Here is a 15,699-nt window from a genome sequence, read left to right on the forward strand (position 1 = left end):
TGCTCACTTCCAAACATGTTAACCTTGAAATGCCTGGGGGATGTCCGAGTGGAAATGTCTATCCAAGAGGTAAGACCTCCCCAGCTGTTATGCCTCATGAAGAGGTTACAGGTGTGCTGCGTATTGATTTTCTCAACCCTCAAGGTAGCATGAACTCCCTCTGAAAGACAGCAGTCTTGGTAAGGTATGTTGCTATGAAAACACCATCATTCTCTATGTGTGCCATGATCTGGAAAAGGCCGGAAAGTATTAATGTGTAATGCTATTGGGTAAGTAATTCTGAAGCTCAGGAGAGAGATCTAGATTAGAGATAAGGGATTTATAGGCATGAGAACATCAGAACATAGGTGGTAACTGAAGCCATGAAGTGAAGATCATGTGAGGAGAAGAGGGACTGGAACAGAACCCTAAGGAATGGCAACATTAGAGAGGGGTCTCCAGAGAAGGAGGAAGACAGCTGGCTGAATGCTGTTACCAGATCCCCAAGGGTTTCAAAAAAAAAAAAAAAAAAGTTCCTGATAATTCTAATGTCAGGTTGGATCAGGACTGACACATATCTGCTGACTTTAGTCACATCATTGGGGACTTTGGCAAACCCAAATTTTGAAGGATTGAGAAAGATGTACTAAGTAAGGAATGGAGACAAGAAGTATTTAAAATTTTTTCAAGACTCTTAACTATACTGTGAGGGAAAAGTTAGACAGGTAGGCGGGGCAACAGGGGATGAGAATTATTTTAGAAAGCTATTTTTAGAAAGCTACTGCTTAATTTTATTTTAAAACGTATTTAAAATTCATTATTTTTAAAAAGCATTATGTGCATATGGTTAACAAATCAACACAGAAGCAATTATGTGCTCATTTCCCACCCCCAACAATGAGCCATTTTAACTTTCTGACTGATTCTTCATTATGACTAAATATGCTTATATGGCTATTCTTTGATTTTTCACTTTTACATGTTTTATTACTTTCTGTGTATATATTCTTTTTAAAAGGTACAAGAGTGGAATCTTACCATTCATATTGTTCTGCACTTTACTTCTTGCGCTTAAAATATCTGAGACCTTTCTATTTTAACATAGATAGAGCCACCTTGTTCTTTTTAAGAACTGCACAGTAATCTATTTATGGCTCTACCATATTGTTTTCTACCGATGAGCATTTAAGATGTTTCCAGCTTTTAATTTTTATCAGACAACTGTAATGGCTAATACTGTACATATATCTTTGCGTATTTTTTAAAAGTTTATTTATTTTTGAGAGTGACAGAGTGAGGAAAGGCAGAGAGAGAGAGAGAGAGAAAGAGAGAGAGAGAGAGAGAAAATCCCAAGGAGGCTCCACGTGGGGCTCGATGCAGGGCTCGATGCAGGGCTTGAAGCCATGAACCATGAGATCATGACCTGAGATGAAATCAAGAGTCAGCCACCTAACTGACTGAGCAATCCAGGCACCTCTATCCTTGCATATTTATGTGAGCATATCCACAGGACAGATTCCTAGCAGTGGAATTTGTGGGTATGTGTAGTTTATGTTTTGATAAATATTGACAAATTGCTTTCCATATGGTCATGTTGATTTACCACTCCCACTAACAGGGTGGAAGAATACCTGTCTTCCCAGATTCTCACCATCACTGTTTAAAGTTTATTTATTTATTTTGAGGGGGGAGGGGCGGAGAGAGAGGGAGAGAATCCCAAGTAGGCTCCACAGTGTCAGTGCAGAGCCCAATGTGGGACTCGATCTCACAAACTGGGAGATCATGACCTAAGCCGAAATCAAGAGTTGGATGCCCAACTGACTGAGCCACCCAGGGCCCCCCCCCCCCCGCCACTTCTTAGTTTATTTATTCACCATCATTGTTTAAAAATTTTGTGAATAATGGGGCGCCTGGGTGGCGCAGTCGGTTAAGCGTCCGACTTCAGCCAGGTCACGATCTCGCGGTCCGGGAGTTCGAGCCCCGCGTCAGGCTCTGGGCTGATGGCTCGGAGCCTGGAGCCTGTTTCCGATTCTGTGTCTCCCTCTCTCTCTGCCCCTCGCCCGTTCATGCTCTGTCTCTCTCTGTCCCAAAAATAAATAAATGTTGAAAAAAAAAATTTAAAAAAAATAAAAATTTTGTGAATATTGTTGTGACAAAATATTCTTTCATTGTTTTTATTTGCATGAATTAATAAGATTAAACAAGTTTTCAGGTGTTTATCTGCCACTATCATTTTCTGTGAATGTCTTTTCTGATAGATGTATAAGAGTTGTTTGGATTATAATGAAATTCACCTTTTATCTGTCACTTGTATTGCATAATGTTTTCCTCATTGGTAGTTTCTCTTGTGACCTTTTGGATTTTTTTCTTTGCCTTAGGTAGTCAAATTGGTCTTTTCCTTGATGTCTGTTAGGCGTTTTATATTTAGAAAGTATTTTTTAAAAATCTTTTTTCTCAGGGCACCTGGGTGGCTCAGTCAGTTGAGCAACCGACTTCAGACCAGGTCATGATCTCATGGTTTGTGAGTTCGAGCCCCGCATCGGGCTCTGTGCTGACAGCTCAGAGCCTGGAGCCTGTTTCCCATTCTGTGTCTCCCTCTCTCTCTGCCCCTCCCCCACTCATGCTCTGTCTCTCTCTGTCTCAGAAATAAATAAACATTTAAAAAATCTTAAAAAAAATCTTTTCTCTAGTACATTTATGGGTTTTCTTTTTACTTTAAATATTTCATCCAGAATCTACTTAAATGGCAAAGACCACTGTTATTTCTCAGTACTGCTCAGAATGACATCTCCATTATAGACCATTTAGTCCTATCTGTTCTCAACGTACACAGCACCTGTTCCTTTGTACCTTTGCTGAAAGGTTCCTTTCTCCTGGCTCACAGGTCATGCTCCTTTCTCTCTTGTCCAACACTGCAAAAGCTATATTCCTTTCAAGAACAGTTCAAATCCCATATCCTCTAGAAAGTCTTCCATGCCCACTGTAGCCTGCAAAGACTTTCCCTTTGCTGAAGCTCAAATGATCACATGCTTCCTTGTTTGAGCCTCTTCTTTTCTCAACTTTAACATAGTCGCTAAGCAAATCAAATCTAATTTTTGTTTAATCTACTTTTTCCTACTACCCAAAGCAGCTAAAAGCACACTGAGTATATAGAATTTGATAAAACACTTCTTGATTTGCCACAAAAGTATATGCATTAGCCACATGTATGTAGCTAATGAGCATCTGAAATATGGCTGATCCAAAATGAGATGAGCTGTAAGTTAAAATACACATTGGAGGGGTGGCTCAGTTGGTTGAGTATCCGACTTCGGTTCAGGTCATGATCTCACGGTTTGTGGGTTTGAGCCCCACATTGGGCTCTGTGCTGACAGCCCAGAGCCTGGAGCCCACTTTAGATTCTTCCTCTCTCTGCCTCTCCCCTGCTTGTGCTGTCTCTCTCTCAAACATAAACAATAAAAAAATGTTTAAATACTCATTGGATTTTGAAGATGGTATAAAAAATAATGTAACATGTCTCATTAATAATAATATTGACTGCATGTTGAAATGATAATTTTTGGAAATATTGATTATATATCTATGTCTATATCTATATCATCTATATCTATATCTGTATCTATATCTATTTGTTTTTGTTTTTAAGTTAAAGTATACCCAGGACCATTCTCTATTCTTGTCCCTCAAGGAGGCTCATCATGCTTGGTGTTGGCTCCTAAATGAGGCTGGTTTGAGGATAAATAAGATCTTTTCTAGGAGCCAAAGGCTCTCATAGGCCAGTATGCAATCATTATCTTCATAGTATCAGGGCCTAATCTTTATGAACACTACACATCTTCTTTGAAATTAACTGCTACAGACTTGAAATACAACACTTCCTTTCATCAGGTAGGGTTAAGTGCTCAGCCAAATGTTAGTAGGGAAAAGGTCAGGTTCAGATGCTGAAGCATCTCCCAAAGGTTTTAATGACTGAAGATTCCTCAATGAACCGAACCAAGTAGATGGAGCCCCTGACTATCCCTTTGGTCACTGGGGCCATTTTCTGCTGTCAAGGAGTTATTTGGCACAGGTGCCACTTGGCTCATAGCCTAGTCTCATTGTAGTCAGGATCCCTGTGTTAGTTTCCTGTTCCTGTTGTAACAAATCATCACAAATTTATTGCTTTTAAACAACACATATTTGGAGCACTTGGGTGGCTCACTTGGTTGAACATCTGACTTCGGCTCTGGTCATGATCTTTTGGTCCGTGAGTTCCAGCCCCGCATCGGGCTCTGTGCTAACAGCTCAGAGCCTGGAACCTGCTTCTGTGTCTCCTCTCTCTCTGCCCCTCCCCTGCTCATGCTCGGTCTCTCTCTCTCCTTCTCAAAAGTAAATAAACATTAAAAAAAATAAAACCAAAATAAAATGACACAAATGTATTCTCTTATAGTGCTGGAGGCCAGAGTCTAAAATCAAAGGAGATTGGCAGAGCTGCATTCCTTCTGGAGGCTTCAGGGGAGAATCATTGTCTTGCCTTTTAGTTATTTATTTATTATCATTATTGTTTAAATGTTTTATTTTTGAGAGAAAATGTGCATGCAGGCAGGGGAGGGGCAGATAGAGTCGGGTGGGCTCTGCACTGACTGCAGAGAGCCCGACTCAGGACTCCAACTCATGAACTGCGAGATCATGACCTGAGCGAAAGCTGGATGCTTAACCGACTGGGGCACCCAGGCGCTCAATTATTATTATTTTTTAAATGTTTTTATTTATTTTTGAGAGAGAGAGAGAGAGCACGCATGTGTGAGCAAGTGGGAGGGGGCAGAAAGAGAGGGAGACAGTATCTGAAGCAGGCTCTGTGCTGACAGCAGAGAGCCCAATGGGGGGGCTCGAACTCAGGAACCATGAGATCATGACCTGAGTTGAAATCAGATGCTTAACCGACTGAGCCATCCAGGTGCCCTCCTTGCCTTTTCTAACTGCATTTCTTGGCTCACAACCCTTCCTTACATCACTCCAACCTCTTGCTTCTATCCTTCTATTTCTTGCTGCGGTCAAATCTCCCTTTGCCTCCCTCTTATAAGGACACTTGTGATTACATTTACTGATATTCCATATTAATCTTTCAATTTCAAAATCTTTCATCCTTAACCAAGATTTTTAATCTATACATCTACACATTTGTACACATCTACAAAATCCCCTTTGCTATCTAAGGTAGCAAGTTCCAGGGATTAGGATGTGAACATCTTGGGGGAACCATTATTTAGCCTGCCACAGCCTTACATTCATTTCTCTGCATTACTTTGGTGGAGGGAGAGAGCACCAGTGAAGTCACGAGATTTCAAAGTATTCCGGAGATTTACAGAGAAGTAGGTAAATTCATATCTGTAACCACTGTGATCCACCAAGACTATCCTAAACTGGCCTCGTTTCCATTAGCAATGATCACTCCCTCCCAGCATTGCTTCCTTTAAAATGCTCTGTAGTGCTGAAGCTGAACTCATTACTTCCTTGTCCTAAAAAACAAATTATCAGAGATAGTAAGACGTATGTTTTCTAGAGATGAGATGTTTTTTTCATAAGCGTTTAATTTAACAAGCATAGTTGTGGTCTGTGGAATGCTTAGAGTGTAACAGCACCTTGTTTTTAATATTCTATATTCTGCAAAATACCTTTACATCCTCTAGTTCATTAGGGCATAGTTACTTTAGTTGTACCAATGAATGAGGTTCAGAGAGGTTGACTTGAACAGGGTGGTCATGCAATGAGTTACTGACAGATCTCGATTCCAAACCTGATGTTCTTTCCACTGCACTGTTCCTGGGCCAAACTTGATCTCATGGGGCTAAGAAGGATTTGAGCTCAGGATCTTAATACATCCTGGAATTGGCCTCAGAATCCCTACCTCCTAAGCATGAAACAGAATGAAACCCACTTTGGGGAGGTCTTACTTTGGGGTCAAAGTTAGGGATAGATTGGAATTTCAGGAATTCAGGGGAAGGTTAAGGTAGCTGGCAAGTCAGAGATACAGTGAGAAGGTAAATAGGACTGAGGGAGATTTAAGAGTGTCTATGTCTGCTCTACGTACCTGCCAACTGCTTCTAAAACACTCAGGAGAGGGGCTCCTGGGTGGCTCAGTCAGTTAAGCATCCGACTTTGGCTCAGGTCATGGTCTCACACAGCTCGTGAGTTCAAGCCCTGAGTCCGGTTCTGTGCTGACAGCTCAGAGCCTGGAGCCTGCTTCCGATTCTGTGTCTCCCTCTCTCTCTGCCCCTCCCCCACTCGTACTCTGCCTTTCTCTCCCTCAAAAGTAAATAAACATTAAAAAAAAAAAAAAAAGTAGCCATTCTGAAATGGGCCAGGGCTACTGCTTTAAAAAAATAAAAAAATAAAAAAAAATAAAACACTCAGAAGGGCCAAGCCTGTTTAACTGGTAGGCAGTGGCAGGAGTGCTCCTCGGATACTCAACCTAGAATTAGGTCTGACTTCTGTGAGGGGATTTCTGTGAGAATCTGGAAGAGCCAAGAGTGGCCTGGCTGGGTCTCTCATTCTCCAGTGTGAACACATAATTTGAGGAAGCACAGCAACTCTAAAGCCCATGCTCTCTTGCACTGGCTTTCTGGAGTCTCTTCCCAGCCTTAGATTTCTCTGACGTCTCAAGGAATGGTAGCCAAGGCTGACTCTGCCACCTCACCGCCTAGGTTCAAGTCCTAGCTCTGCTTTGGCTTTGTTATGTTGTCTGGCACATGGTGCTATATGTCTTTTCCCCCCTTTTTCCTATTTCTTTCTTTCTTTTTTTTAATGTTTATTTCTATTTGAGAGAGAGAGAGAGAGAGAGAGAGAGAGAGAGAGACAGTGTGTGAGTGGGGGGAGGGGTAGAGAGAAGACAGAATCCGAAGCAGGCTCCAGGCCCTGAGCTGTCAACAGAGCCCGGCTCAGGGCTTGAACTCACAAGCTGTGAGATCATGACCTGAGCCAAAGTTGGATGCTTAACTGACTGATCCACCTGGGCGCACCACCCCGCCCCCCCCCCTTTTTCCTATTTCTCACCAGACCTCTTTTGGTTCCTCTTTTCCCCCTTACTCAGTAACTATTGGCAGCCCTCAGACCTAGGACCTCTCATCATATCCATGTGTTTTTGGAATTTACTACTCATTAAATCCCGATTACTCTATATGAATGACTTCCAGATTTCATATCTAGTCTTGATCTGCTGTCCTCTCCCAAACCATCAATAGCCATGGCCTTGGAATGGGCATCTTATTGCAAAGGTATGTTTGAGAAAACATACCTCAAACTTCCATGCCAAAGACTAGGCTTATCCCTCTCCCAACTTTTTTTTCTTTTTTAAGTAGACTCCACAGCTGGCGTGGAGCCCAATGCAGAGCTTGAAATCATGACCCTGAGATCAAGACCTGAGCGGAGATCAAGAGTCGCATTCTTAATTGACTGAGCCACTGAGGGGCCCCACTTTCTTAACTTTTTAATTTCTTCCCATTTTCAGTTTCCTGGGCAGTCTTCTGCCCAATCATAGATGCCCTTTTCTTCTCAATACTTGAATTCAGATACATTTCTTTTGTTCATTCATATATTAATTCAACAAGTACTTCTCAGCTGCCCGCCATGTGTCAGTCATTGTGCTAGGCCTCAAAGTACAAAGATAAGTTGGGCTTGAGGAGATCAGTCTTATGGTGGTGGCACACAGGCATAGAAAGATTATAATATGATAGGGTAAATACTGTAATAGAAGCTTCCACGCAAAGGCCCCACTAGAATACAGTAACAAATGCAAAGTGCTATAGGAGTTGGGGGAAGATTTCTGACAAAATGTAACATCTTAACTGTCTTTTAGGACAAACAGTTCAGTCAGGTTGCAAGGTGGGAGAGCTGGGGGAGAGAGAACGAAAATAGAGGGAGTTTGTGCTAAGTCTCAGAGGTATGAAAGGACACGGCATGTAGGATATGGTGGTAGGTGAGAAGTTCAAGTGTGACTAGGGTGTGTGGAGGAAAAGCATGAAGGCCAGCGCTCTCCAACACAACTTTCTGCAGTGATGGAAATGGTCTAAATCTGTGCTGTCCAATAAAGTAGCCACTAATCACAAATGGCTATTGAACACCTGTAACATGGCTAGTAAGACTGAGGAGCTGAATTTTAAATTTTATTTCATTTTATTCAATTTACATTTAAATAGCAAGCAGCTACCTTACTGAACAACATTGGTTTAGGCACTGGATAAAGGACAGGACTCTAGCTCTAGAAAACACTGAAGGTTTAAAAAAAATTTTTTAATGTTTATTTTTGAGAGAGAGACACACAGAGTGCAAGTGGGAAAGGGTCAGAGAGAGAGGGAGACACAAAATCTGAAGCGAGCTCCAGGTTCTGAGCTGTCAGCACAGAGCCTGATGCAGGTCTCGAACTCACAAATGGTGAGATCGGAACTGAGCTGAAGCCAGACGCTTAACCAAGCCACCCAGGTGCCCCAAAACACTGAAGGTTTTTAAGCATAATACTAGCATAACTAGGAATCTGAGGAAGGGAACACTGGCAGCAGGGATTACATAAGGATAGATGGCTTAACACAGAAATGCCTGGTAGGGACCAGCCACATGGATAGAATAAATGGGACTTACGTGTTATTGGACATGTAAGAATTTACTGGACTTTGTGACTATTTCAGTGTGGGGAGACTCACGTAAGCAAGGAGACTCATCTGAAGTTTGTAGCTTGAGCAATGGGTGGATGGCAACAACTGAGATAGGATTAGGTTTAGAATGAGGGTAATGAGTTTGCTTCTGGAATATGTTGAATCTGAGGTGCCTAAGAACTATCTAAGAGGATATGATTACAAAACAGGAAAAATACTAATCTGCAACTGTGGAAGTGAGGCCACCAATATATTTGGGGGTTATGAGCATATAGGTAGTTGCTAAACGCATGGGAGTGAAGGAACTCACTCCATGAAAAATATGTAGAAGAGGACTGGATGGACCCTAAGAGGTCCTAAGCAATCAAAATGTGGTCTATTTTGCATCAGAGGCACCTGGGGTGGTTGTTAAAAACAGGTTCCTCGGGGCGCCTGGGTGGCGCAGTCGGTTAAGCGTCCGACTTCAGCCAGGTCACGATCTCGCGGTCCGTGAGTTCGAGCCCCGCGTCAGGCTCTGGGCTGATGGCTCGGAGCCTGGAGCCTGTTTCCGATTCTGTGTCTCCCTCTCTCTCTGCCCCTCCCCCGTTCATGCTCTGTCTCTGTCCCAAAAATAAATAAACGTTGAAAAAAAAAAAATTTAAAAAAAAAAAACAGGTTCCTCCTTGTGGATGTATTTAACCATGGAATTATACACTTTAAAATAGTTAAAATGGTAAATTTTGTTACATACATTTTACCATGATAAAAAAATGCAACAAACAAATAAACCCAAACAAACAACAAACCCTCCCACAAATCTAATCAAACCAAACCAAACCAACCCTCAAGCCCCATTCTTAACCTGAATCACTGTTTCTGGAGATGAATCCAGGACTCTCCAGGTAACGTGTTCAATTAAAATTTGAACTAACTGCTTAAAGAGTACATAAAAACTAAGAGATAGGAAGAGAATAAAGGGAGAAGGGTATGGTGAAGAAACCAGGGAGAGCAGTTCAAAGGGATCAATAGTGCTGAATAGTCCCATGACCCAGGAGGAAGACTGAACAAGAGGCCTCAGAATTTGGCATTCAGAAGGTCATTGATGAATGGGAAATAGACTGTGGAGTCTATTCTTTCAAGGGCTTTGCTCACATTTGGTGGTGAAGAGATGGAGAGACTGAATAAACTTGAAGAGAGATCGGATACAGGAAAAGTTGGTGGTTTTAGAGAGAGAATTGAGCACATTGGCAGGTGGACAGGAAGGGGTTAATGAAGCCAAGGAGACATCAAAGGGATCCTCAATAAAGCAGTTTGGGAGAAGTAGTAGAGGTTGGGATCAGGAACTCAGGCAGAGGTTATCTGGGTAAAAGTTCATTGGGTAAGTTCAGAAGTGAAAAGGTGGAAAGATGAAGGGGTTTAGGACTGAAGGCAACTGTCCCTGGATGGCTCAGTTAAGAGTCTTACGCTCAGGTCACGATCTCACTGTTTGCGAGTTCAACCCCACATCAGGATCTCTGCTGTCAGCTTGGAGCCTGCTTGGATCCTCTGTCTCCCTCTCTGCCCCTCCCAAGTTCACGCTGTCAAAAAAAACAGTAATAATAAAACAAAAATTAAAAAAAATAAAAAGACTGAGAGCAAGAAAAGACTTCCTGATACAGCAAACAAGAATGGTGCTGGTTGGTGGTTAGGTCATCTGCTTAGACTAGTGGTACAGGGATATAGAGTCAAGAACCTGCAGAAGGGTAAAAGTCCACAAGAGTCACTAGGATGAAAGTGATCAGGAGCAGGAATATAAAAAGATTGAAAAGTAGTACTGGAGTCTGAGATTGGAAATGACACCAACCACATAATTATCCTGCACAAAATAGAAAAACCGGTTTTCCTAAATGAAGGTTTTGGTTCCACTCTCCTATCGTTTGGGGAATGTACTAGCTTTTGCTCTCTATGCATAGAGTTCAAATTCCCTAGCAGGAACTTTTACTACCTTCTCCACCAATAGGTCCAAAGTTTAATTGGTGGTTCAGACACTCTTATCCCCCAGCCTTCCTTCTATAACTTCAGAAAATAATAGGATCTTAAGGATTTTGAAGCTCATCAATCCAGTCGCCCTTCTTAGCTAGGTATATTTTGTTTTCCTATCTTCTCTCCACCAAATCCTTCTCCATCTCCCACTTTCCCTTGGACTCAACTCATGGGTGTCAAAACCTGACAGATATCAGTGACGCCTATCCCACAGCATTTATGCTATAGTCATTCAATTGTAGACTGCATTTTATGCCTGTTTCCCTGCACACATTCCCACTGCCATACTGATGTGTACCCCCCACCCCCATGTTGGTGTGCTTTGGCAGAGGACGCTGACAAAAAAAAGTCCTAAATTAACTTACTCTCTGGTATGTTTTCTGTTCTGAGCTTGGGTGAGGTTCTTTTTCTTGAGCTGAAAACTCCCTGGATAGAGTGGTTAAAAGCAGAGGTTTCCTACCTACCCCAGAGTCACAGGACATTCTCAATCATACTCAAGTCACTTTTATTATATATAACTATACAGTCCCACTTCATTCATTGTATTTGTATCAGCTGGATATTGGGTCATAATTTAAATCTTTTAAACATCTTATAAATGCTAGCCAGCGCATTTTGGCTAGTATCTGTTACATGCTGTGCTGAGCCTGGGCATGTTGGATACATGACCTGCTCTGGAAAGATAAGATGTTTTTCATACTAATTCTCTCCTTTAGCCAAGCCAGTGACTCTTCATTCCAGATTGTATTGTGAGGTGCTGCCTGAAGGCAGGATAAGGAAGTCCAGCAAAAGCCTGAAGAAGCCAGATCAGATTCAAGTTGCCCATGGAACAGATACATTCTAAGGCTAGCCTGGGCTAAGTCTCTAACCACTAGAAGCAGCCCCCTCCATATCCTAGAACCAAGATCACTCTTTCTATGCCATTTCAATCCGGAGAGCCCAGCTCATTGCTCCACAGATACAGTCTCTTCTTCCAGAATCAACTCAAACAGTGGGGAATAGATACTGATTCTTTCAATTGCATGTCTTGGACATTTTGCCAAAAGTTTCTGCCAGGTTTTGAGGCTGCCTTACAATCATGAATTAAGGACAGTGAACTTAATTCTTTGTATAACACTCTTTCAATATCTCTTCCCTGGCCTTCCCACCCTCCCATTTCACTGTCTCCAGGATCTTAATCTGTTCTTTTCTTTCCCTTCGTCTACCAGTGATTCAGGAATTGGATGAGTCTCTGTGGCTTGTTTTGCCCTGAAGAGCAGAAGGCTTCGGTCCCAGCTGGTGTTGCCAAAGCAGCATACTAATTCCATGCCATGGTCCTGGGTCAAGATCTGCACAATCTGATTGGCCATATCACCTCGGATGGCAAGGGAACGGAAGTGGTCAAAGTCATGGAGGCCCAGCTTCCGGAGACGCCTTGCAGCTGCCCGGTAACACTTCCAGGGCTGAGGCTCCACAAGGAGGTAGCGGCAGAGGGAGGAAAGGTGGGCTAGGAACTCCCACAGACCACGGTCCCCATGGTTCAGATGAATCCACATGGTTACTGACATGCAGAAGCCAATGTCAAAAACTGACCGTCCAAACTGGTTTAAGAAAGAGCTCAAGAGAACTTTCCGGGTTCTTTGATTCATAAAGTCCAGGGTGATAAAGGTCAGGGCATCAGGAAAAGGACATTCTTTTTCAGCTCGTTCCACCAGGACTGGATCTATGTCGCAGCAGAGTAGATGGAGTTCTCCTGAGGCATCTGAGCAGGTCTCCCCATCACGTAAGGAAAGGAAGTGTTTGTATAGAGCCACACTCAGATCCTAGAGAAATCCAAAAGAGCTTTGTCATTGCAGCTCTCAACCAGTGAATGGAAGAAAGACCTCTATCTCTTATCATCTCATTGGACTGCCACTTAGTCTTTGCTTTATAAGATATGAAGCTCCTAGACTAAGAAGGTTGCCCAAAAAGTTTTCCACAGAGCAGGTTCTCAGTGCCCTCCACGGGTCTCAGGCAATAATGTGTCATCTCTATACTTCCCTGACATTGATGGTAGGTTGGGCTGTATGGCTGAAAGTTACAGCCAAATGGATGCAGCAAAGGAGCTGAGAGCAGTCTTGTCCAGCTTGAGTAATATGCTGGTAAACTCACTTTTTTCAGGTATCTCAGATCTCAGGGAGAAAGAAAGGATTCCAAGTGCATAGCCAGCATTCCTTACCAGGAAGGTGAGGAACCAGAACAAGCACCATCTTATAAACATCTGCTTCTCAGACTTGTGATTGGGAAAAGTCTGGATTCCAAAAGTCCTCGCTTAGCCTTCATTCTACAGCCTCAATTTTACTGTCTGCCTTATGCTTCACCACCCCCTTTTGAGATTTATTCTACTTCTGCATCTATCACTTCCCAAAGTCATTGCTGACTTCCTTCTAGCCAAGTCTAATGATCTGTGATTTTCACCACCTCAGCACTTTGACTCCTAAACAAGTCACTATCTCCTTTGTCTAACATTGACTTCTATAACCATTACAACTAGTTCAAATTTGTGTTGCTCTAATCCATTTTTCAAGGCATTTTTCTATGCACCACTTGTTTTGCTCTGTGCAACAATCCTGTAAGGAAAATGCTTATGCTCTTTGTACAGGTGAAGAAAGTGTGGCTGGAAACAACCCAGATGTCCAACAATAGTAGCATGGATGAAGAAATGTGGTATATTCATTAAGATGGAATACTAAATAGCAGTTAAAAATGAAGGAATTCAGCTCAGTGCATCAACATGGATGACTCTTACAAATATACAATGTTCAGCAAAAAAGCAAGACACACGCAAAAAATACATGGCAAGCTTCCATTTATATGAATTTCAAAAATGGGTAAGATTAGATTACATTGTTTAGGGATACAAAAATAGTGAGCTATAAAGAAAATCAAGGAAATAAGCATAAGTCAGGCTAGTTGTTCCCTCTGGGTGGAGGGGGGCGGTTTAGGAACAGAGAAAGTTAAGGGACTTTTGGGGTTCTGACAATGTTTTATTCTTGATCTGGACAATGGTCATAAAGGTGTCTGCTTTATAACAGTTCATAAAGTGTAAATTTATGTCTTATGCACTTTTCTGTATGTGTGGCATAGTTCACAAAAAATTCTTTTAAAAAGTCATGCCGGTGTTGTAGATCAAGGACCATATTTAGAGTAGGAAGGTCCTATACTATGCTGCTTAATTTTCTCCCCATTTCTATACTTATTTCTTTGCTGACTCCCTCTTCCTGTCTGATCTTGGGTGTGCCAGTTTCACTAGTCATTTGTCACTTCATCCTTCCTCTACCACATCTCTTCACCTTCTCCAACCTCAATTCCCCAATCCCAGAATACCCTGGAAGCTTGAAAAATAAAATATAGACTCAAGGGCTCAATCACTCAAGATCCTGATTCCGTAGGGCTACAGTGGGGCCTGGGAGTTTTAAAAATGTAAATAAAGCACCCTATAAATTATGGTACATGCATACAATTTTGAAGCTGCTAAAAAGAATGTCATGACATGAGTGATCTCCAAATTATTAAGTGAAAAGCAAGGTGCCAAATAGTGTGCTATTATTTGCAAAGGTAAAAGAGGTGATATTTATACATACATAAATGCCTACATACACACAGGATACATACCCAAGAAATTATAAACAGCGGTTGCCAATGTGTAGGGGGGGAAGGAGAATTTAGGGTCAGGAATAGAGACTTACTTTTTGTTACATGCCTGTGATTTGCAATCATAGGGTCAGAATATCTGCTCCTGTAGGATATGGTAGTAGTTACAGATAGGTGTCGATATTTTGAATGTAATTTCACTATAATCACTCTACGCCTAAGAATACTTTGAGGTAAGAAGACGTGGCAATGCCTTCCTCCGCCAAGGAGCTGTATCCTCCCTCTCAACCCTCTCCACTGTACTCAGTCAACTCACTGCTTTTAAATAAATATCTACTTGGCTCCAGGATGCATCCTACACCGTAAGGCACACGAATCTTAATTCCAGGCGTGATTCCGTCACCCCTGGCTCTTCTCTCCCAGTAACCCAATCCCAACCCTACGCTCCCAAAGGCGTGTGTCCGGACGCCCCCTCTCTGCAGCCAGGTCGCCAGCCACGCTGTACAGGAGGCAAGCGCCGGAAGCCCCAAAACGGTGGCCCTTCCCATCCGAGGTTTGGCCGTGAGGCGGCGAACGCACAAGCGGGGACGCAGGAATTCGGAACGGAGTTTAAACTCATTTGGGGAAAGTGGTGATGGGTGTGATGCCACGCCCAAACCACAGCCCCAGCGAACGCAGAGGAAGCCAACCGCTCGGCTCCCCGACCTCCGACCCCGCCCCCGTCACTCACCCCAGAGTTACACCCTACGTCGAGCCCCAGGATCGGCCTCGATTCGGGACTCTGAGGGAAAAGCCGGCGAAGCAGCTCCGGGGGCAAGAGGCGGAGCCGCTGTTCAGGAGGATGGAAGCGGGAATACTGAGGGAAATTTCCAAACGGGGCGGCCCCGGGTTCCAGAATTCGCGGTTCCTCTTCCGCCGCGGCCTCTTCAACGCCCCCGGTGGCCTGTTTCGTGGACGCCGCCATTTGTCAGCCTGGCTTCTGGGTGCCGGCGGAACCGGAAATCGGATCCCGGCGCGGGGAGGGGACGGGACGCCAGCGCGCGTGCGTTAAATGGCAAAGAAGGGTGGGTCTGAAGGCTGACGTCCCCTCAGGGAGCGCGGACAGCCGGGGCTTGTGTTGCTTTGTTGCACCCTCACCACCACCTGGGGGGTGGTTAGTTCCATTATCCGGTTTTGTAGGCGAGGAAACAAACGCAGAGAGGTTCCGTGCCTTGCCCAAGCCGATACAGTTTCAACTTGAGCTATACCCAGAACAAGGAGTTTGTGGGGATGTTGGAAATCAATTTTGGTCCAGCTTCCTTCCTTTCCATATGCATTGAGACTCAGGAAGTGGAAATTACCCAGAGTCACACAAGGAATCTGTGATACAGGAACTTGCACCTGGTTCATCCCATGGCTCCAGGAAAGGGTAGCCAGGAGCTGTGGGGCACTTGAAGTGTCAGAAGACCCAGGTAGTCCTGACTGCCAGGTGGGACAGGTG

General features: G+C 43.4%; 1 protein-coding gene across 1 annotated transcript; it reads right to left on the reverse strand.

Moving 5' to 3' along the window:
• Nucleotides 1-11,095: 11,095 nt before the first annotated feature.
• On the reverse strand, nucleotides 11,096-15,196 carry BCDIN3D (BCDIN3 domain containing RNA methyltransferase). Its single transcript, XM_030322554.1, has 2 exons — nucleotides 14,950-15,196; nucleotides 11,096-12,409 (listed from the first exon to the last, which is right to left on the reverse strand). Exons 1-2 carry the CDS (start codon nucleotides 15,181-15,183, stop codon nucleotides 11,765-11,767), a joined length of 879 nt encoding a protein of 292 aa, XP_030178414.1. The 5' UTR covers nucleotides 15,184-15,196; the 3' UTR covers nucleotides 11,096-11,764.
• Between the last annotated feature and the right edge of the window lie 503 nt (nucleotides 15,197-15,699).

This window comes from Lynx canadensis, chromosome B4 (assembly GCF_007474595.2).
Source record: "Lynx canadensis isolate LIC74 chromosome B4, mLynCan4.pri.v2, whole genome shotgun sequence".
Taxonomy (NCBI): domain Eukaryota; kingdom Metazoa; phylum Chordata; class Mammalia; order Carnivora; family Felidae; genus Lynx; species Lynx canadensis.